Source organism: Haliotis rufescens, unplaced genomic scaffold (genome assembly GCF_023055435.1).
Source record: "Haliotis rufescens isolate VD_foot unplaced genomic scaffold, xgHalRufe1.0.p SCAF_12, whole genome shotgun sequence".
Classification (NCBI taxonomy): Eukaryota; Metazoa; Mollusca; class Gastropoda; order Lepetellida; family Haliotidae; genus Haliotis; species Haliotis rufescens.
The window spans coordinates 2,817,446-2,840,790 of NW_025963802.1; the positions used below are offsets into that span (position 1 = coordinate 2,817,446).

Consider the following 23,345-nt stretch of genomic DNA (forward strand, 5'->3'; position numbering starts at 1 on the left):
AATTTGAACGTGTTCTGTTTATATTTTCTTCCTGTTTCAGATCAAGTGTCAAGTTTACTATAGAAGCTGTTGACAACTGTGGCAGGTGGGAGGGAATTCCGTCACTTAGTCACTTTATGTCATTTCTTCTTTACAACATATTCCTTTCAATCTGCATAAAACATTTTCAAATATGTGTTACAATCAGTTTTTAAAAATTAATTATTAAAGTCAAGGGCCCTTGTTATTGCCTAGATGTGAACAGTTCAGAGTTTAGGGGTTCCCTTAGTTTCAAACACTGCCAAGTATGGCAAGGAGACGTACTCCATCAAATGGATATGTCGTAGGACTCAGATCAATGGCAAATATTAGCCCATTGTCATAAGATATCATGAGATATAGGGAAACTAATTCCTGTAAATAAGACTGAGTGGTATAATGTTTTGCTTTATGCTGATTGATGAGTTAATGAATTGATATTCATTGTGTGTGATGCCATTGTTCATGATGATGATCCAACAGTTAACTGGTCAATTCTTTTGACTCTTTCAGGGTTTCAGATCAGTTCATGTTCTAGGACATTCACTCCTTATCTTCCAAAATGTGAAAGAAATCTGGATATTGTTAATAATTGGCAGAGATATGTCCTATCAAAAGTTGATAAAAACATAAAAATAGCCTAATATGAGATGCAGCAGGATCACAAGGGGTACATGCGGTCTTATGCATCCCACGTAAGGTTATAAAACCTAACACGGGATGCATAAGACCGCATGTACCCCTTGTAATCCTCCTGCAACAAAGTTATCTTACTAACATGTAAAAAAAAATTAAAAATCCAAAATTGATAACAGCTGTTAAACTGAACTGAGGTAAACTTGTGCTATGTCCCGTGACTTTCATTGACTTGGGGGGGGGGGGGGGGGGGGAAGCATGTGGCTTTTTACTTTGAAGCGGGGTATGAGGGATATATTCTGCCTTTCAGAAATCCATGTGCAGCCTGACTTCCTCATGGTGGGGTTTAAGGGATTTAATCCTCCGCTAAGAAATTTATTTCCTTCCTAGGCGAGATACATAGTCTTTGATCAAGATCATGTGGACCAATCAAATCGCTTCATTCTGACATGGAGGTATGATAATGCCATTTGTCGCCAGCAAAATCCCTCCTCTTTGTGTGACCCACATTCTTCTACATTTTCTTGACTCTGAGTAACATATAGAATAAACTGCTCATAATTCAGACTGATTATCTGTCACTTGGGAATATATATTACAAAGGCTTGCCTGGGACTGTAATAAGTTTGTTAGCTATTCAGTAAATAACCTAATGACAGTTTTGAAATTGTTTAGCTGACCAGATAGTTGACAATGGAGACTCAATAAGTTTCAGAAACAGATGTTGTTGTTGTTTTTCCAAAGTAACAATACTTGCCCCAACATTTGGTTCAGTTTTTATGTCTGTCGAACTAGCAAATATCTACGATATATAATGACTCATTAGCTTCTAATTCAAACAATTACCCAGCTAGTTCAAACTAATTAAATATTAAGCTTGACTCTTACCAATCAGTGAAGTCATAGATCAATAATCAATAGCAGAAATATAGAAATATGGTGCCAAATACTGTCATTTCTGCCACTAATTTGTCTCTATAGATATTTGATTAAACTCTTGTCTCGAGGCATTTAAACAGCTTGTGGGTGCACCTACCTCCACTTGCCTGCAATTCAGTCTACACGCATGCATTAACGTCAGATCGTTATTGAAATGATTCAATAACTCAACCAAATATTAGTAATAAAAGTGTGGGAAATGAAATTTGGTTGTCATATCAAAGCCAATTTCTTCCTCCAGGCCCAGCTCCCTGCGAGATGGCAGCCAGAGTCTTCTGGTGAAGGTTGCCACCATGACCCTGTATGACGTCCCCAGTTGCCATGGCAAGGGCCACCTCAGCTCCTTGGTGTTTGCGGAGTCCTTCCTAGACTCTGTCATTCCAGTCTCCGACCCAGGTGGGATTGTAGTATCCAACTAGACCCTGTAGCAACTGACAACTGAATGGTCCACTTGCTTGATGACCACTAGGTCGTAGCCTCATAGTCCTAGCTCACTTGCCTCACAGCCTCGTATCGCAATAGCCAAATAAGTCCACTAGCCTGATAGACCAGTATGCAATTGGTTCACTAGCCAGATAGCCCAGTATCCAAAATGTCCACTCGCCTGATAGCCCAATATCCAAAATGTCCACTCGCCTGATAGCCCAATATCTAAATTTTGCACTAGCCTGATAGACCAATATCCAAATGTCCACTAGAAGAAAGCCTGAAAGCCTAATAGCCAAATATGCTCACTAGCCTGAAAGCCCAATATCCAAATGGTCCACTAGCCTGAAAGCCCAATATCCAAATGGTCCACTAGCCTGAAAGCCCAATATCCAAATGGTCCACTAGCCTGAAAGCCCAATATCCAAATGGTCCACTAGCCTGAAAGCCCAATATCCAAATGGTCCACTAGCCTGAAAGCCCAATATCCAAATGGTCCACTAGCCTGAAAGCCCAATATCCAAATGGTCCACTAGCCTGAAAGCCCAATATCCAAATGGTCCACTAGCCTGAAAGCCCAATATCCAAATGGTCCACTAGCCTGAAAGCCCAATATCCAAATGGTCCACTAGCCTGAAAGCCCAATATCCAAATGGTCCACTAGCCTGATAGACCAATATCCAAATGGTCCACTAGCCAGATAGCCCAATATCCAAATGGTCCACTAGCCTGATAGCCCAATATCCAAATGGTCCACTAGCCTGATAGCCCAATATCCAAATGGTCCACTAGCCTGATAGCCCAATATGCAAATGGTCCACTAGCCTGATAGCCCAATATCCAAATAGTCCACTATACTAGGCCAGATAGCCCAATATCCAAATAGCCCACAAGCCTGATAGCCTGATAGCCTGTTAGCCTAATAGCCCAGTAGCCTGATAGACTAATTCCATAGGCTTGTGGACTTTTTGGCTACATGAAGTGTATCCTCAGGGATTGTAACATTAATGAACACTAATGGGGGTGTTCTTTATTTTCACTATTCAGAAAAATAGACTTTTAATTTTACTTTATACATGTTGTATCTTGATAAAATTAACAGATTTGTAACTTATTTAACCATAAGTGGACACAAAATGGCTAATCTTGAGTGATGGTAGTTGGTGCTGGGCGATGCCTGGTGGTGGAAGGTTTCACAAGGTAAGCTGTGTGCTATTAGTGTGCCAAAGCTTCTTCACTTACTTGGAGGTACAGTAAACTACGGTTATAACAAACTCAAAGGGACCACTCATTTTAGTTTGTTATTTCCATCGTTAGTTATACGCCTTTTGACTGTCAGACATCTTTTTCTAAGTCATGTGACATCATCTTACCCGATAAATAACAAAAGTGTGCACTGTACATGTACAGAATATATCCACTTCAATCAGTGTGTTACTGTTGTTAATTGAGGGTGTAATTTGAGGAAAAGGTGTCAGTACTTGAGTACATCAGTTGCCTTCAATTGTTTATTGATGCTTTGAACAGCAGCGTTTTGATTGGTGACACGTGAGGGATGAACAGTTTGTTATACACTTAAACATTAGCGTTGACAGAGTACACACGAGACCACAAAGTGAATTCGCTATATCCGTTGTTTCGTTATGAGTGTGTTCGTTATATCAATCAACTTTATATGATAAAACATATGGCAAATGGCCTGGACCAAAAGAACAGTTTGTTATATCCGTCAGTTGATTATGAGCATGTTCGTTATAAATGTAGTTTACTGTAAATGGACTGAAGGAGACATTAAGGTGGCCAGGAATACCGTGACTATAGAAGCTGATTTAGAAACTGTGAGAACCTCTTCCTTTCAGCCAGAGTTAGGGGCGGTCGGGTAGCCTAGTGGTTAAAGCATTCGCTCGTCGCGCCGAAGATCTGGGTTCGATTCCCGACATGGGTACAATGTGTGAAGCCCATTTCTGGTGTCCCCCGCCGTGATATTGCTGGAATATTGCTTAAAGCGGCGTAAAAACATACTCACTCACTCAGCCAGAGTTATACAGGTGTGGATTGTCGGCATGTTCATTGGAGATTAACAAAATAACAATTGTTTGCAGATTTCTGCAAATTTTAAATGGAATTAAGTCATTGCTGCTCAGTGTTTAAACATGTTATTGTCAAAATATTTGATTATTTGATTATTCAATTGGAATTTACTTTACATTTCTATTCATCATTAACTTAATAGTCAGAATTCATTTTGGCCAGTGGCCGTGGCCATTTTTTCTAGACATGTCTGAAAGATGATTATTCACCTGTGGGTGTTGCAGGCCAGCCAGAGACAATCAGCAGTGATGTTCTAGTTCTCACCAGTCACCTGCCAAGGTTCCAGATGTGGGCAGTAAGTGGCCAATCTCCATGCAGTGACCCCATGTCAGCCTGGACTACAGCAGACCGGAAACCCACCCTCCTGGACTCAAGCTGTGTCCCGATAAACTGTCAATCCACTAGCAACAAATTGCATCCCAGCTTCCGCCGTGTTATTAAATGAATTATTGCATCTTGTTTATCTTCTTTTAGTTTCACCATTGTTAAGTCCCTGTCCTTCACGTAGAAAGAGAAATGGATTAATTTATGTCTACAAGTTTTACAGGATATCAAATAAGCTATACTAAAAATCTTTGCCGAACATTTCCAAGGTAATTTCTAAATGTGTACACCGTGTGTTACTTTGTTGATGTAGAGCAGCAAGGCAGACTCGTTGGCAAATAAAGATATCCAGGAGAGACTGAGGTGTAAGAGCCTGCCTGGCTTCGGTGATGTGTTGATGCATGGGGAAGCAGTCCACCTGACAACTGGGGATGTGCTCACCTCACCTCCATGTCAAGGTCAGTCAGGCAGTTGGGTTGTGGGCAGCTTGTAACAATATTCTAACCCAATCACTGTGGGGATCAGCTGAGATGGGCTTTACACATTGTACCCATATGGGGAAAAGATCCCCACTCTTTAGCACATATGGCGAACATATCCCCGCTCTTTAGCCCATATGGCGAATAGATCCCCGGTCTTCAGCCCAAATGGCAAATAGATCCTCGCTCTTTAGCCCATATGGCGAATAGATCCCCAGTCTTTAGCCCATATGGGGAATAGATCACCATTTTTTAGCCCGTATGGGGAATAGATCCCCGGGCTTTAGCCCATATGGGGAATAGATCCTCGCTCTTTAGCCCATATGGGGAATAGATCCTCGCTCTTTAGCCCATATGGCGAATAGATCCCCAGTCTTTAGCCCATATGGGAGAATAGATCACCATTTTTTGGCCATATGGGGAAAAGATCCCCAGTCTTTAGCCCATATGGCGAATAGATCCACAGTCTTTAGCCCATATGGGGAATAGATCCCCAGTTTTTAGTCCATATGGGGAATAGATCACTGTTTTTAAACCCATATTGGGAATAGTTCCCTCATCTGTATGGGGAATAGATCCACGGTCTTAGCTCATATGGGAATATATCCCAGTCTTTAGCATGTCAAGCCAATGCATTAACAACTAGGTTACCCCACTGCCCCCATAACAAGGTGAGGTGCCAGTTGAAATACGCTGAAGCAGGGTTGTCAGTCATTCCTGGTTCAGGTTACTGTAAAACTGTAGCAATACTGCACTCATTCCAAGGGGATTCCAGGTTAGAACTGGTCTCAAGCAACGGCTGGTGAATTGGGATGGTGTGTCGTCGTACCCCACCGGCGAGGATTGTTGCTCACAATATCAATCACTGGATTGTCTGGTCCAGATTCAATTATTTATAGGCCACAGTCAATTAGCTGGAATATTGCTGAGTGTAGTGTTAAACAGTGGTTGAAACTAACAGTTTTAGTCCACTATTCTTTATAATTATAAAATGTAGCAAAACCCTTAAAAGTGGCAAGTTTCTACTAGTCCTTACCTATTGGGCAGTTTGGCTGTAGGATTAGTGCCAATTTCTAATGCTGGTTAAACAACAAACACACACACTGCAGTCATGGTGTAACTGTGTTTTGACCACCTGAAGAGAGATCAGGCAATCTATGGCATGAATTGATTCAGGGAGTCGCCATCATGTAGCCGTGATTGTGCTGTCAAGGGTGTAAAACCCATTTACTCATTTCTCGCTTATATTTGATGGCAAATATTTCTCTCTCCTTGGTTGTAAAGCATTATATATGTCTGACAAGCCTCATAAAGTTGATATTATTCGGCAGGACATTTGACATTTACCATTAATGATAATCCCAGCTTTCGACCAAGTCATTCCAATCTCTTCAGCTTCTTTGTTTGGTGTGTTTGCAGACTGTCTGTACTTGTATGAGAATGGCTTGATCGTCCAGGCCTCGCAGTATGGGGCGTTCTCTCTCATGGCCAGACATGTAAAAGGATTCTCCTTGTATGATGGGGTAGGTTATCTTGAGTTGATTTCACACTAAATAAATCAATTAACATGTTATAGTCATATCTTCTGCAGATATTGATATCATAAGTACTTCAGTTTAGTCCATGTCTGAGTGGTCCCAGTCCATTCCTCTGTGACTAGAAATGCTTGATGTTAATGTGACACCTTGAGTGAAGAGTCTGGCAGACAATATGTTTGTGTGACAGGACTCCATATCCAATGTTGCGTTCCTCATCGCTGACCTGGACGTGACCGCCAGGGCTCGACTGCCTCCTCATCTTCTCAGCTCCAACAACAGGCTGGTTATTGCAATTCCTCCCCGGAGTAAAGCCAGGAAGGCTCTCTTCCAGCAGGTAATACCGGCCTCCTGTAGCCAGCCAATGTGTCCTGAGTCTTGTTTCTACTTGTTTAAATGAAGGTGACATTTAAACTTTTCCAAGGGGTATTACACTCACTCACTCACTCACTCACTCACTCACTCACTCACTCACTCACTCACTCACTCACTCACTCACTCACTCACTCACTCACTCACTCACTCACTCACTCACTCACCCACCCACCCACCCACCCACCCACCCACCCACTCACTCACTCACTCACTCACTCACTCACTCACTCACTCACTCACTCTAACATGGCTGCTGTTCATGGTGGTGGTAGGATGGTACGCTATATTATCATGGTAGTTAATTTATAATGGATCGTAATGGCCCCTGTTTATTAACCTATTAAATATGTCAAATGCAAAGAGTTTATTGTTCTTTGTTAAGGATTGATCGATTGCAGATTTTCTTCACCGAGTTCGGTAAACAAAGTTCCTGTCAATAGCGATTCAAGGGCGAGTTACTCTATATTATTGCAGTATGGCTATTTTGTGGTGTGATATGTGTGGATTATGTGGTTTAAATTACTTCCTGGTTTGGATTATGCATAATCAGTATGCATTCAACCTGGGCTGGGTCAAGGGAGATCATCTAAGAAATGGGTTCTTTTCTAATCCATTTTGAATGGAGGTAGAGGTATTTCCACTCAAAAAACATTCCAGAAACTATCATAAAAAAGTAAACATGTATACCGTGACGAATCCTGTAATCGATCAAGCAATGATATATCGTGCTAAGATTTGCATAACTAAACGGTCAACAGGGGGTGTGGATTACGAGATTTACCGTTCCCATGATAATATAGAGCCTGTGATAATAGAGTCCTACTATATACTGTGTGTGCCCGGACTAACTGCGTGTGATACAAAGTCACTGCTCATACTGGAGTGCCTCACCCAGACTCCAGACTCCACTCCACTATTTCCAGACTCCGCAATTTCCAGACTCAACTATTTCCAGACTCCACTATTTCCAGACTCCACTATTTCCAGACTCCACTATTTACCAGCCACAATGATATTGCTGTATTGTTGTCTACTGCTGCATGAAGCATGATTGACTGACTCTGACTGTTGCAGGTCCTGCCTGTGTGGAAGGGGGACAGTGACATGCCGGAGGTGAAGAGACAGGAAACACTGCCCGAGGACCTCTCTGCACTGTGAGTCTCTTGTAACCAGTTCAATCAGTTTCTGTAATCTCCATAGAGCGAGGATACCAATGATATTTTTCTTCTACTTTCAAATATTTGGTGGGACATCATTGTCATTTAAACATGGAGAGGCAGTATTTGTAGTTTGCTCCCCTTGAACAAAATTGAAGGACAGTATTTGAGCTAGAAAGTTGCAAAAGCTTTGTGAAATTGTTTAAACCGATATTTTACAGTTAATTAAACAAATTAGTATTCTTTGAGGCCAAGGTCAGTGATCCTGTTTGTTGTCTGAATAAAGTACACTTCTCAACCCTGTATCACTTTTAGGAATTATGACATGGTATGAACTCCTATTATTATCTATCTGAGACTTAGGTAATTATGACCATGTGTTTACTGTCGTGTCACAGCCACAACCTGCTGCAGATCCAGCACACATCAGCTGAGAACATCATTGCCCCCATCAATACCATCACCTTCAAGCGAGTTCCCAGTGTCCTCCCACACATCAACAGGTAGACCAGACATAAGCTCAACTCTCATGCAGCAGATGCATTTAGAGGTTGTCATCAAGTGCTAAATTAGCACTTCCAGACACATGGTATCACATGACATGACTGGTGACATTATCAGTATCTTCTGTATCATGATGTCAGCATTTGTTCAAATCTGTGTCATGCAGATTTTTTACAATGTAATAATAACTATAATGGTTGTTGAAGTAATTGTTATTAAAGTAATTATTGTTGAATGAAAAGTCATTTGTAAGTTGCATGTGCAAAAATTCATTGGTAGAAATCTTCAAGCGAGTGATGTTTTAAATTGAACTGAACAATTTGATGAACAATGCATTTGATGTCAATCCATAAAAGTTCCATCAGCAAACAAAAGGTTGCTGGTGAAATTAATTCCTCTTCCTGGTGATATGTTGTATGATCTGTGGTGCAGGTTCTTGCCCCACTTCGTGGCAAGCAGTGTGGGCTGGCATCCCGTCCAGCAACATGATCTCAACAGTCTCCTCAAACAAGAGACCCCACCGCCATCGGCAGAGACAGAATGGGTATGCTGTACTCAAATGCAATTCAAAAATTATTATCGGTTGGAAGAAAATTAATCCAAATATGTTAGTTGTGGGAAATGCAAATCTTTATGACATATATCCAGTTATTGCTCCTGAAAGTTGTCAAACTCTGTGGGGCCCCGGGGGCAGTTTGTATCCCATGCACCCCGCTGCAAGAGGTGACTACCGTATTTTCTTGAGTATAGTGCACACTTTTTTTCCCAAAAACACAGCTGTGTAGAAGGGGGTGCGCATTATACACGAAGTAATGAGTTTTGATGTTTTTTCCCCAATGGAAAGACATTACCGTGAGCACGTAACACTGGAAATACCATGTCAACAAATCCATACTGAAGTTCGCAAATTATTCATGTAATTACACTGTCTGGCTATAAAAAGTGTCTTTGTATATCTGGACTTATGTTTTATTCAAAATTCTTTTTAATATTGTTTTAATTAAATCGTGTGTGAAGTGTTCAGAAGATCGCACAACTCACCGTTATTAACAGCAACCACGGTCAGATTACCGCTATTGACGCCTTGAAACGAACTTTAGTTGACAGAGAATGGATACATATATCATAAATGCCATACTTTGATTCGTTAAAAGTCATATTTGTTTTTGTTGGATGATTCTATGTCAACACGTAATTCTCGCGATCACGCGTTCACGTGCACGGGAGCCTTGACGGTGACTGGTCAGACTGGTTCCATGTAAAAAATAATACCCGGCAATAGCGATCAGCTGCTTCGCTTAGGGTTATTATTATTTGAAATATGTTTAGTAAAAGCTGCATCTAAATTAACAAGATATTTGAAAATATTATTCCTGATAAAAAAAATAGTTTCAGATACAACTTTTGCCGATCCTTTCATTAAACCCTGTAAAGTTATATCATTGGGTGTGTCTTGACCGAATCACCGGTAGATTCCAAGAAAACGTGTGTACAGCTGATTGCTGTGTCCGGCTTAGTTTACGAGAAAATACACAAGGTAATCTTAATCCCTGGATATAAAACAATGCCTAGCTGCACAAAAAATACAATTTAAACGGTAAATCAACATGTCTGGTGATTTTTTATCTCAAATTTCGAATTTGTACTGACGAAGTTTCTCATCACCTGTTCGTTTGCCGGACTTCGCTGAAGGGGTACGGTGTAATTTTTTTCTGCGCATAATATTCAAATTTCTTTTTTTCCAATATATTGAACCCGCTAGAGGGGGGTGCGCATTACACATGGGTGCGCACTATACTCAAGAAAATACGTTTGGAACATGTGGGAGGTCCAAGGTTAGAACTGGTTCCTAGCAGCAATTCTTGTTGTAACAGGAGACTTAATGGATCAGGTGGTCAGGCTCGGTGACTTGGTTAATAACTGGCAATGTACCCCACAGCATGGATTGTTGCTCACAATATTGGTTGACTGCCTGGTTCAGGCCGCCATCATATAGATGGAATATTTTTTAGTGTGTTGATAAACGGCAAACACACACACAGGTTGTTGGTTGTGAAGTGAAGGTGTCAGCAGATCCTGCGTGCTACCTCATCTGCTTGTGTGTCCTCTAAAGTGTGTAATTTCTCTCCCCAGATCCCGGTTACTATCCTGACTGGAGTGCCAGGCTGTCACAAGGAGAACCTAGCTAGAACCATCACCAGTTTCGACAAGGACAACACACGGTGAGATGACACAGTGAATCATGTATGTCGTTAATTCTTTGTACGACGTTTCAGAGCTTCCTGCTCCTTCATCAGGTGAAGAATAAAAGAAGTTGCTGCCATGAAAGATTGCCTTGTTTTCTTGTTCTCCCAACTTCTAAATACCTATTAAAGACTTCATTGCTGTTGATGCTAATTAATGTCTTATTACAACTTGAATCAGTGCAGTAGTCATGCTCATGATTTGTTTCGGGTCATGTTCTGCATTGATTTAAACTGGGAACATGCATCACTTGGTGCTTTAAATGTTGATTTAATCCTCTGTGTGTTAACAGATGGACGACAATCTGCCAGCCCCATGACAACAGTTCAGTATTTGACCCTGTGAGTCTCCAGAACTCCCTCACCTCAGCCTACTCTGCCAACCGCCGCCGCCATACGTCCGGCAACTACAAGAGAACCAGGGTTGTCGTCCTCACACCAGGGTGGGTAGATTCTCCACAGGTTGTATGTAGGATGTCAGGGTGGGTAGATTCTCCACAGGTTGTATGATGTATGTCAGGATGGGTAGATTCTCCACAGGTTGTATGATGGATGTCAGGATGGGTAGATTCTCCACAGGTTGTATGTAGGATGTCAGGGTGGGTAGATTCTCCACAGGTTGTATGTAGGATGTCAGGGTGGGTAGATCCTCCACAGGTTGTATGTAGGATGTCAGGGTGGGTAGATTCTCCACAGGTTGTATGTAGGATGTCAGGATGGGTAGATTCTACACAGATTATATGTAGGATGTCAGGGTGGGTAGATCCTCCACAGGTTGTATGTAGGATGTCAGGGTGGGTAGATTCTCCACAGGTTGTATGTAGGATGTCAGGGTGGGTAGATTCTCCACAGGTTGTATGTAGGATGTCAGGATGGGTAGGTTCTCCACAGGTTGTATGTAAGATGTCAGGGTGGGTAGATCCTCCACAGGTTGTATGTAGGATGTCAGGGTGGGTAGATTCTCCACTGGTTGTATGTAGGATGTCAGGTTGGGTAGATCCTCCACAGGTTGTATGTAGGATGTCAGGGTGGGTAGATCCTCCACAGGTTCTATGTAGGATGTCAGGATGGGTAGATTCTCGACAGGTTCTATGTAGGATGTCAGGATGGGTAGATTCTCGACAGGTTGTATGTAGGATGTCAGGGTGGGTAGATCCTCCACAGGTTGTATGTAGGATGTCAGGGTGGGTAGATCCTCCACAGGTTGTATGTAGGATGTCAGGGTGGGTAGATTCTCCACAGGTTGTATGTAGGATGTCAGGGTGGGTAGATTCTCCACTGGTTGTATGTAGGATGTCAGGGTGGGTAGATCCTCCACAGGTTGTATGTAGGATGTCAGGGTTGGTAGATTCTCCACAGGTTGTATGATGGATGTCAGGGTGGGTAGATTCTCAACAGGATGTATGATGGATGTCAGGGTGGGTAGATTCTCCACAGGTTGTATGATGGATGTCAGGGTGGGTAGATCCTCCACAGGTTGTATGATGGATGTCAGGGTGGGTAGATTCTCCACAGGTTGTATGATGTATGTCAGGGTGGGTAGATTCTCCACAGGTTGTATGATGGATGTCAGGATGGGTAGATTCTCCACAGGTTGTATGTAGGATGTCAGGGTGGGTAGATTCTCCACAGGTTGTATGATGGATGTCAGGGTGGGTAGATCCTCCACAGGTTGTATGTAGGATGTCAGGATGGGTAGGTTCTCCACAGGTTGTATGTAGGATGTCAGGGTGGGTAGATCCTCCACAGGTTGTATGTAGGATGTCAGGGTGGGTAGATTCTCCACTGGTTGTATGTAGGATGTCAGGGTGGGTAGATCCTCCACAGGTTGTATGTAGGATGTCAGGGTGGGTAGATCCTCCACAGGTTCTATGTAGGATGTCAGGATGGGTAGATTCTCGACAGGTTCTATGTAGGATGTCAGGATGGGTAGATTCTCCACAGGTTGTATGTAGGATGTCAGGGTGGGTAGATCCTCCACAGGTTGTATGTAGGATGTCAGGGTGGGTAGATCCTCCACAGGTTGTATGTAGGATGTCAGGGTGGGTAGATTCTCCACAGGTTGTATGTAAGATGTCAGGGTGGGTAGATTCTCCACAGGTTGTATGTAGGATGTCAGGGTGGGTAGATCCTCCACAGGTTGTATGTAGGATGTCAGGGTGGGTAGATTCTCCACAGGTTGTATGATGGATGTCAGGGTGGGTAGATTCTCCACAGTTTGTATGATGGATGTCAGGGTGGGTAGATTCTCCACAGGTTGTATGTAGGAGGTCAGGGTGGGTAGATTCTCCACAGGGTAGATTCTCCACAGGTTGTATGTAGGATGTCAGGGTGGGTAGATTCTCCACAGGTTGTATGTAGGATGTCAGGGTGGGTAGATTCTCCACAGGTTGTATGATGGATGTCAGGGTTGGTAGATTCTTCACAGGTTGTATGATGGATGTCAGGGTGGGTAGATTCTCCACAGGGTAGATTCTCCACAGGTTGTATGTAGGATGTCAGGGTGGGTAGATTCTCCACAGGTTGTATGATGGATGTCAGGGTGGGTAGATTCTCCACAGGTTGTATGATGGATGTCAGGGTGGGTAGATTCTCCACAGGGTAGATTCTCCACAGGTTGTATGTAGGATGTCAGGGTGGGTAGATTCTCCACAGGTTGTATGTAGGATGTCAGGGTGGGTAGATTCTCCACAGGTTGTATGATGGATGTCAGGGTGGGTAGATTCTCCACAGGTTGTATGATGGATGTCAGGGTGGGTAGATTCTCCACAGGTTGTATGATGGATGTCAGGGTGGGTAGATTCTCCACAGGTTGTATGTAGGATGTCAGGGTGGGTAGATTCTCCACAGGATAGATTCTCCACAGGTTGTATGTAGGATGTCAGGGTGGGTAGATTCTCCACAGTTTGTATGTAGGATGTCAGGGTGGGTAGATTCTCCACAGGTTGTATGATGGATGTCAGGGTGGGTAGATTCTCCAAAGGTTGTATGATGGATGTCAGGGTGGGTAGATCCTCCACAGGTTGTATGTAGGATGTCAGGGTGGGTAGATTCTCCACAGGTTGTATGATGGATGTCAGGGTGGGTAGATTCTCCACAGGTTGTATGATGGATGTCAGGGTGGGTAGATTCTCCACAGGTTGTATGATGGATGTCAGGGTGGGTAGATTCTCCACAGGTTGTATGATGGATGTCAGGGTGGGTAGATCCTCCACAGGTTGTATGTAGGATGTCAGGGTGGGTAGATTCTCCACAGGTTGTATGATGGATGTCAGGGTGGGTAGATACTCCACAGGTTGTATGATGGATGTCAGGGTGGGTAGATCCTCCACAGGTTGTATGTAGGATGTCAGGGTGGGTAGATTCTCCACAGGTTGTATGATGGATGTCAGGGTGGGTAGATTCTCCACAGGTTGTATGATGGATGTCATATACACATAATTAGTCCCCTGTTGATTATGCTTCATGAATCCAGTCGGTGACCTTAAGTCTGGTTTTGATTATTTACCGACCATGTCATCACAGTGTTGTGTTGTTAATTGTAATACTTGAGAATTATCTGTTTTGTGTCATTTACATTTTTATCATTCAGTTATTTAGATTGATATGGTGAGATAGAACTGACGTGAGGTAAAATGGGGTGTAACGTCATGTTCAAGAATATTGCACTTTTGCAGAGACGTGCATGCACATGTGTGTGGCTGCTTGTACTAGTCCGGACTAATCCTGATTTTATAGTGCCAGACAACTGAGATACCATACTGCAGTTTAACATGGTTACCCTACTCAGACACATTACACAGACTCCAAACCAATGAAACCTTGTTTTCTTCTCTAAATGCCAAGCACCAGGCAGGGTAATAACAAGTACCATCATTTAACTTCTTGGTATGACAAGGCCGGGGATCAAACCACCAACCTCCCACTCTGCTAAGACAACTTACAATTTTAAGAGACACAAAGTTCTCAATAGTTACATCAGAATAGCTTTAAGGGGAATATTGCCAGACAGTTTTGATATTAGGGCCATACATTTTCTTGATTTATTATATTTTGTATTTTAGTTACACTGACATCATCGATGTAGTCCACGCCATAGTCTCTCACCCAAACACAGAGGTCGCTGCACAGATCAGGATAGGTGAGAGTTTCTCCGTCATTCAAGGGGAGATCTGAAATTGATTTTGATAATTTGAGTCTTGTGGAAACTGTGTTTGAAAATGATGTGTTTCAGGTTCCTCTGGGTTGTGTTGTATAATCCCTTTTGTGTTGTTCCTTCCATATGATGAGATGCATATTCTCCAGGATGTGTTGTATGATAATTCCCTTTGATGTTGTTTATTACCTATATTGTACTGTATATTCCCTAGGATCCTAGGATAATGTGTGGCACTATATGTATGAGTACATTGCCTATACCGTGTTGTAGGTGCAGTGACAGCCTGCGTGGACCCTCTCAACACATTCATGGAACACAGGTACAACACATGATCACACACCAGACACCTGCAGATAAACACTTGCTTCTCAGGCTAGCCGACCTCTTTCAGTTTGGATGTCATTGTACCCAAGGTTGCATGTATAAATGATCACAATATCAACCACTGGTTGTCAGGTCCAGATTTGAACCCAGCCAATCTCATTAAAATCAGATCTTAGTTCTCGCTACCGCTAAACATAGATCTGAGGACATCCCATTTCGGGTCACGTCAGATCAACCTTGCGCAAACTTTGACTGACCAATGGAATGACCAATCAGAAGGCAGCTTTCTCGTGCTTTACGGCACTAATTTCAAATTGGCAACTACGCTTAGAAACATATTTTGACAAATTCTCAATTACATATTTGAAACCTGAACAAAAGAACATTCTGGAATGGCTAATAGATGGTCTAGATTGTATGGATTCAGTCGTTGAGCTCATAACTATCGTTCAGAGTTAAAGTTTTCGAGTTTGCATGATTAGAAATCACATTCCGACTGTCACTTTCATAATCTGGTAAGCGATGCTCTGATTGGTCCGATGAAAGGTCGTTCTGACGTGACCCCTAATGGAATGTCCTCAGATCTTTGTTTAGTGGTAGCGAGAACTGGGGTCTCATTTTAATAAGATTAGAACACAGGCACAATATGTTATATTTATAACACCATTCAGTCATCCACTCCTAGTCTGGGTTGGCACCCTGATGTACTGTAGCTCACATTGACTCCTCCCTGCTCCAGGTTGACGTTCCCCACTCTGTTGAACCACTGCAGCCAGGGCTGGGTCAACTGCATCGTCTTCACATCCTCCATATCCACCAAGGTAGGCAATGAACCTAGCCAACAGTGCTCCAACACATGTCTGTCTGTTATCCATGGGACTAGTGGAGATCCAGGTTAGAATAGGTCTTCAGCAGCCCATGCTTCCCATAAGAGGCGACTATGCTTGTCGTGAAGGCAGCTAACGGGATCAGGTGGTCAAGATCACTGACTTGGTTGATGCCGGTCATTGTATCCCATCAATGCTCATGATGTCAATCACAGGGTTGTCTGGTCCAGACGTGATTATTTACAGATCACCATCATATAGCTGGAGTATTGCTGAGTGCAGCATTAAACAACAAACAAACAAACTGAACCTAGCCAAGAATGCTCAAAATCATGTCTGTCTGTTATCCAAGGCCTGTAATACTATGGCTGAACTAGCCTTTGTTCCATACAAGTGTTCAGTTTGCTGTTCAGATGCTGCAGGTTTCTAACAATATTTGTTATTCATAAGATATGTTTGCTCTCAGGCTAATGTATCATTCATTTGGGTATGATGAAATATCCAGTATTTATCATTAATAAATGATGGAGGTAATGAGTGAGTGAGTGAGTGAGTGAGTGAGTATGGTTTTATGCCATTTTTAGCAATATTCCAGCAATATCACAGCGGGGGACACCAGAAATGGGCCCATGTTGGGAATTGAACCCGGGGCTGTGGCGTGATGAGATAACGCTTTATCCACTAGGTTACCCGACCGCCCGTGGAGGTTATGAATGAACAATATATTTAATCAACACTTATATATAATTTGTAAGGTTTAAGGTACCATTTATCACATGTTGTTATAAGCATTATATGGTGATCCACTGTTTGTGTCTGGTTGTAACCATGTGACAGCTGAGTCTGATTCCCACTGTAATCCCCTGTTGTCCAGAACGAGACGCTAGAGGAGGTTCAGAATCTCGTCCGGAGTATCAACAGCGATGTGGCTCTGCTACTGGCAGAGAGGGGCGTTGTCAGGAGGTAGGTACTCGGCCTGCTAGTCTTCCTTCCACTATCACAGATATTGACCATTGTTTTGGATGGAATTTGGTTTTTCGTGATAACCTCTTAGGATGTTTACTGTTTCCTAGTGAGATCCCATCCCAGGTGTGAGGTTTTACTGTTTCCTAGTGAGACCTCATCCCAGGTGTGAAGTTTTACTGTTTCCTAGTGAGACCTCATCCCAGGTGTGAGGTTTTACTGTTTCCCAGTGAGACCTCATCCCAGGTGTGAGGTTTTACTGTTTCCTAGTGAGGCCTCATCCCAGGTGTTAGGTTTTACTGTTTCCTAGTGAGACATCCCAGGTGTGAGGTTTTACTGTTTCCTAGTGAGACCTCATCCCAGGTGTGAGGTTTTACTGTTTCCTAGTGAGACCTCATCCCAGGTGTGAGGTTTTACTGTTTCCTAGTGAGACCTCATCCCAGGTGTGAGGTTTTACTGTTTCCTGGTGAGACATCCCAGGTGTGAGGTTTTACTGTTTCCTAGTGAGGCCTCATCCCAGGTGTGAGGTTTTACTGTTTCCTAGTGAGGCCTCATCCAAGATGTGAGGTTTTACTGTTTCCTAGTGAGGCCTCATCCCAGGTGTGAGGTTTTACTGTTTCCTAGTGAGGCCTCATCCAAGATGTGAGGTTTTACTGTTTCCTAGTGAGGCCTCATCCCAGGTGTGAGGTTTTACTGTTTCCTAGTGAGGCCTCATCCAAGGTGTGAGGTTTTACTGTTTCCTAGTGAGGCCTCATCCCAGGTGTGAGGTTTTACTGTTTCCTAGTGAGACCTCATCCCAGGTGTGAGGTTTTACTGTTTCCTAGTGAGACATCCCAGGTGTGAGGTTTTACTGTTTCCTAGTGAGACCTCATCCCAGGTGTGAGGTTTTACTGTTTCCTAGTGAGACCTCATCCCAGGTGTGAGGTTTTACTGTTTCCTAGTGAGACCTCATCCCAGGTGTGAGGTTTTACTGTTTCCTGGTGAGACATCCCAGGTGTGAGGTTTTACTGTTTCCTAGTGAGGCCTCATCCCAGGTGTGAGGTTTTACTGTTTCCTAGTGAGGCCTCATCCAAGATGTGAGGTTTTACTGTTTCCTAGTGAGGCCTCATCCCAGGTGTGAGGTTTTACTGTTTCCTAGTGAGGCCTCATCCCAGGTGTGAGGTTTTACTGTTTCCTAGTGAGGCCTCATCCCAGGTGTGAGGTTTTACTGTTTCCTAGTGAGACCTCATCCCAGGTGTGAGGTTTTACTGTTTCCTAGTGAGACATCCCAGGTGTGAGGTTTTACTGTTTCCTAGTGAGGCCTCATCCCAGGTGTGAGGTTTTACTGTTTCCTGGTGAGACCTCATCCCAGGTGTGAGGTTTTACTGTTTCCTAGTGAGGCATCCCAGGTGTGAGGTTTTACTGTTACCTAGTGAGGCCTCATCCCAGGTGTGAGGTTTTACTGTTTCCTAGTGAGGCCTCATCCCAGGTGTGAGGTTTTACTGTTTCCTAGTGAGGCCTCATCCAAGGTGTGAGGTTTTACTGTTTCCTAGTGAGGCCTCATCCCAGGTATGAGGTTTTGCTGCTTCCTGGTGAGAATTGATGAGTTGACTTGGTTGATGCATGTCATCGATCCCAATTGCGAAGATTGATGCACATGATATTAATCACTGGATTGTCTGGTCCAGACTCAATTATTTACAGACCGCCGTCATATAGCTAGAATATGGCTGAGTGTGTCATAAACAACAAACCAACCAACAAACTTTAGACTGTCATAACCCACTTTTATACAAATATATATAAACCTGGATAGGAATCTTCAGGCTAACACCCTCCATTTTACTAGCTTGGTCATTGCTTCCCTAATATTTTGCTATGTCAACCAAAACCTTGAAGTCGTGTTTTATTCCTTACTTACAAACTGTTGTGAAGGGTCCTTTGTACACAGTATACAGCTAGCTACATGTGTCTCTACCATATTTAACATAGCATTTGTGTAGTTTGTATCTGTGTGAAATAGTTTCAAAATATTGCTGCCCTGGTGGGTTAGTCTTAACAGTTACTAACTAGTTTCAAATTTCATTAGCTTAAATATATGACTTTTTTGTCAAGAAACACAGCTTGTGATTGGTTAAACGATAAGTTACAACCAATGAAAACATGTTTGTTATTCACAGTGTTTCAGCTACTCAAAGAAGATAAAGGGGTGATAACTCTGACCTTACAACCTTGATTTGTTACAGATATTAATTTGATTTTTGATGAACATATTGATGTTCAGAAATAGGAGTACTCATGTGTACATGATCAAATTTCAGCAGCCAGTTTGGCTAGGGACATTTCAAAATCTTTAGTTAACCAAAATTTTGCTAGCCATGGGCAAACGTGTTGGTATACTTTCATAGATATTATTTCGTCAGGTAGATGATCTGTATTTTTTGTCTTTGAAGAATTACGTAATGTTGAAATGCACAGCATACAAAAAATATACTCGTGCGTCTACAAATTCAACGATATTGTGTTCTCTTTTTTCCCTTTTAGATCATTGGCATTATTATTTTCCTCCTTTTTGAGAGTGTGATTTGACCCAGGCTCCGTACATTGTCTGTCTGTGATTGTGTTGCAGAAGCCCTGACCTGGAGCTCATCATGTCCGAGTCCAGCTTCCACCTGCCCCAGATGGTGGCAGCCAGACAGTGTCTCCACCCTGGCTGGTAAGTCAGCCACAGTCATGGCAAAACTCATGATATGGGATATTTTACTAGTGCTTCAATTTCCTTTAACTGTTTATTTTTCAAGATATTTTTAACTGAGAAGCAAAAGAAACTACACCTCTCACTCTCAGTTGATTTATCATATGTTTGATTGTCAACTGAAAATATCTTAAGTTAGCTATATTAATTTTTAAAAATTAACTGTACTGGAAATTCAAAGAATACTTCTGCATGGTTTTATTTTTGAAAATATGATTTGATTTAAAAAAATTCAAACTTTAAAAAGAATTGTGCTGTTTTTTTCTCCAGGCGCCAGGGCATCTACCTCCGAGCCGCCACCGCGCCGCCCATGAACCAAGAGGTCCTCCACTTCTCCAAACCCCTGGACAGGAACAAGCTTCACAAGAGTCTCAGAGGTGAGAGATACCAGTGGCCTTTATTGCTTGGTTCATGCTTGTGTTTGATGTTTGATTTATTGTGCATAAAGATCAACTTGATATCTGTACCTATTTGATATCCAGAATCACTATTTTATTCTGTACCTTGATCACATGAAGTGCCTGCATTGATTTGTTGCCAAGTATCTTCATTGTCTCTAAGATAGGAGTCTCCCTCTTAACTTTACTGAAAAGTTTCCATGCTTTAATTCACTAAAATCATAAGGATACTTTTCTGGTTCTAACAAACATATAGATTCTCTGTGAAGGTTCTGTCTTGAACTGTTGTTAAAGGTAGATATCCAATTTTGATGAAACACCAACAGCACATTACTTCAACATACTTATTAAACATTGTTTTTATTTCCAACTGTTTGTGACCACCTAACAAAACTGAAACAATGAGAAAGTAGCGGGTAACTTATATTTGAAGCCCAAATATAGAGCCACAGTTCTGTTATCTACAATCTGTTGAGGAGTAATCATGATGGTGTATTTCCTTGTCAGATCTTCATGGGAGGCTGAACAAACACAGGCTGGAAGACAATATCTACCATGTGGAGGGCAGACTGAGATTCACAGGTAGGTCACAACATCTACCACGTTGATGGCAGACTGAGATTCACAGGTAGGTCACAACATCTACCCTGTTGATGGCAGACTGAGATTCACAGGTAGGTCACAACATCTACCCTGTGGAGGGCAGACTGAGATTCACAGGTAGGTCACAACATCTACTCAGTTGATGGCAAACTGAGATCCACAGGTAGGTCACAACATCTACCCTGTGGAGGGCAGACTGAGATTCACAGGTAGGTCACAACATCTACCCTGTTGATGGCAGATGGAGACTCACAGGTAGGTCACAACATCTACCCTGTTGATGGCAGACTGAGATTCACAGGTAGGTCACAACATCTACCACGTTGATGGCAGATGGAGACTCACAGGTAGGTCACAACATCTACCACATTGATGGCAGACTGAGATTCACAGGTAGGTCACAACATCTATCCTGTTGATGGCAGACTGAGACTCACAGGTAGGTCACCACATCTACCACATTGATGGCAGATGGAGATTCACAGGTAGGTCACAACATCTACCACGTTGATGGCAGATGGAGATTCACAGGTAGGTCACAACATCTACCCTGTTGATGGCAGACTGAGATTCACAGGTAGGTCACAACATCTACCCTGTTGATGGCAGACTGAGATTCACAGGTAGGTCACAACATCTACCCTGTTGATGGCAGACTGAGATCCACAGGTAGGTCACAATATCTACCCTGTTGATGGCAAACTGATATTCACAGGTAGGTCGCAACATCTACCATGTTGATGGCAGACTGAGATTCACAGGTAGGTCACAACATCTACCACGTTGATGGCAGACTGAGATCCACAGGTAGGTCGCAACATCTACCCTGTTGATGGCAGATGGAGACTCACAGGTAGGTCACAACATCTACCCTGTTGATGGCAGATGGAGACTCACAGGTAGGTCACAACATCTACCACGTTGAGGGCAGATGGAGCATTGATGGAGGTATCAGAGTTGATTAATGATAGTTAACATGCCATGACCAACAGCAGTTTATAAATGCATTCTGGTCGGGTCCTGTTCTTGAGGTAACTTGATACTGTTATTGTCGGACTTGACACTCTGTGGGAGTAGATATGGTTCTAACCAATATTTCTGGGAGTTTCATACACTGATGGAAGCAATATCTGATCTTATGTAATATTGTGTCAACTTTGTCCCAGATTCCCGCCAGATAGTGGAGCTTCAGTTTGTGACACTTAGTGGCTTCCTGACCTCGTCGCCATCAGATGACCAGGCCATTCCTCCATCTCGGCAAATGAATGGCCAGCCTCTCCATGACTGTTTCCTCACCTTCAGTGGGTGTGGCCTGCAGGAGGACAAGCTCAAGGACTGGCTACGTCTCTGTGCTCAACAGGTAAGGCCGGGGTTTCATAACATAATGGGGGGCACGGGTGGCCCAGTCGTCTAAGGCGCCGCGATTCGCTGTGCAGAGTTGCGTCCCTTGGGCACGCCATAAACCTATGATTGTGGGTTCGAATCCGGGTTCGCCCCGATTATGTTTCTAGGTTTGTCAGCACCATACCCGTGCTCGTGGGTTTCACCGAAGTGGTAAACGTCTGAGACCTGCATCACTTCGGGCTTTCCTCCCACATTAAGCTGACACGCTGCGATATAACTGGAATACTGTTAAAAGTGGCGTTAAACCCAACTCACTCACTCACTCACTCACTCACATGTTTCATAACATAATGCCCCTGTGCTCAACAGGTGAGGCTGGGGTTTCATAACATAATGCCCCTATCCTCAACAGGTGTGGCCGGGGTTTCATAACATAATGCCACTGTGCTCAACAGGTGAGACCGGGGTTTCATTACATAATGCCCCTATACTCAACAGGTGAGGCCGGTGTTTCATAACATAATGCCACTGTGCTCAACAGGTGAGGCCGGGGTTTCATAACATAATGCCCCTGTGCTCAACAGGTGAGACCGGGGGTTTCATTACATAATGCCCCTATGCTCAACAGGTGAGGCCGGTGTTTCATAACATAATGCCCCTGTGCTCAACAGGTGAGGCCGGGGGTTTCATAACATAATGACACAGTGCTCAACAGGTGAAGCCGGGGTTTCGTAACATAATGCCACTGTGCTCAACAGGTGAGGCCAGGGTTTCATAACATAATGCCCCTGTGCTCAACAGGTGAGGCCGGGGGTTTCATAACATAATGCCCCTGTGCTCAACAGGTGTGGCCAGGGTTTCATAACATAATGCCCCTGTGCTCAACAGGTGAGGCCGGGGTTTCGTAACATAATGCCACTGTGCTCAACAGGTGAGGCCAGGGTTTCATAACATAATGCCCCTGTGCTCAACAGGTGAGGCCGGGGGTTTCATAACATAATGCCCCTGTGCTCAACAGGTGAGGCCGGGGGTTTCATAACATAATGACACCGTGCTCAACAGGTGAGGCCGGGGTTTCATAACATAATGCCCCTGTGCTCAACAGGTGAGGCCGGGGTTTCATAACATAATGCCCCTGTGCTCAACATGTGAGGCCGGGGTTTCATAACATAATGCCCCTGTGCTCAACAGGTGAGGCCGGGGGTTTCATAGCATAATGCCCCCGAGCTCAACAGGTGTGGCTGGGGTTTCATAACATAATGCCCC

General features: G+C 43.3%; 1 protein-coding gene across 2 annotated transcripts in view; it reads left to right on the forward strand.

The window, feature by feature from the left end:
• Positions 1-23,345, forward strand: part of LOC124138103 (dynein axonemal assembly factor 9-like) — a 201,741-nt gene that overhangs the window by 174,680 nt on the left and 3,716 nt on the right. For both annotated transcript variants that reach the window (XM_048393258.1, XM_048393259.1), the window contains 19 exons: positions 41-85; positions 1,835-1,989; positions 4,335-4,405; positions 4,748-4,892; positions 6,333-6,436; positions 6,639-6,785; positions 7,898-7,977; positions 8,379-8,483; positions 8,917-9,028; positions 10,618-10,706; positions 11,021-11,170; positions 14,792-14,868; positions 15,157-15,205; positions 15,950-16,031; positions 16,912-17,000; positions 19,609-19,695; positions 20,005-20,111; positions 20,640-20,714; positions 21,902-22,095. In XM_048393258.1, coding sequence (XP_048249215.1) covers positions 41-85; positions 1,835-1,989; positions 4,335-4,405; positions 4,748-4,892; positions 6,333-6,436; positions 6,639-6,785; positions 7,898-7,977; positions 8,379-8,483; positions 8,917-9,028; positions 10,618-10,706; positions 11,021-11,170; positions 14,792-14,868; positions 15,157-15,205; positions 15,950-16,031; positions 16,912-17,000; positions 19,609-19,695; positions 20,005-20,111; positions 20,640-20,714; positions 21,902-22,095 — 1,963 coding nt within the window. The remainder of the gene's footprint in view (positions 1-40; positions 86-1,834; positions 1,990-4,334; positions 4,406-4,747; positions 4,893-6,332; positions 6,437-6,638; positions 6,786-7,897; positions 7,978-8,378; positions 8,484-8,916; positions 9,029-10,617; positions 10,707-11,020; positions 11,171-14,791; positions 14,869-15,156; positions 15,206-15,949; positions 16,032-16,911; positions 17,001-19,608; positions 19,696-20,004; positions 20,112-20,639; positions 20,715-21,901; positions 22,096-23,345) is intronic.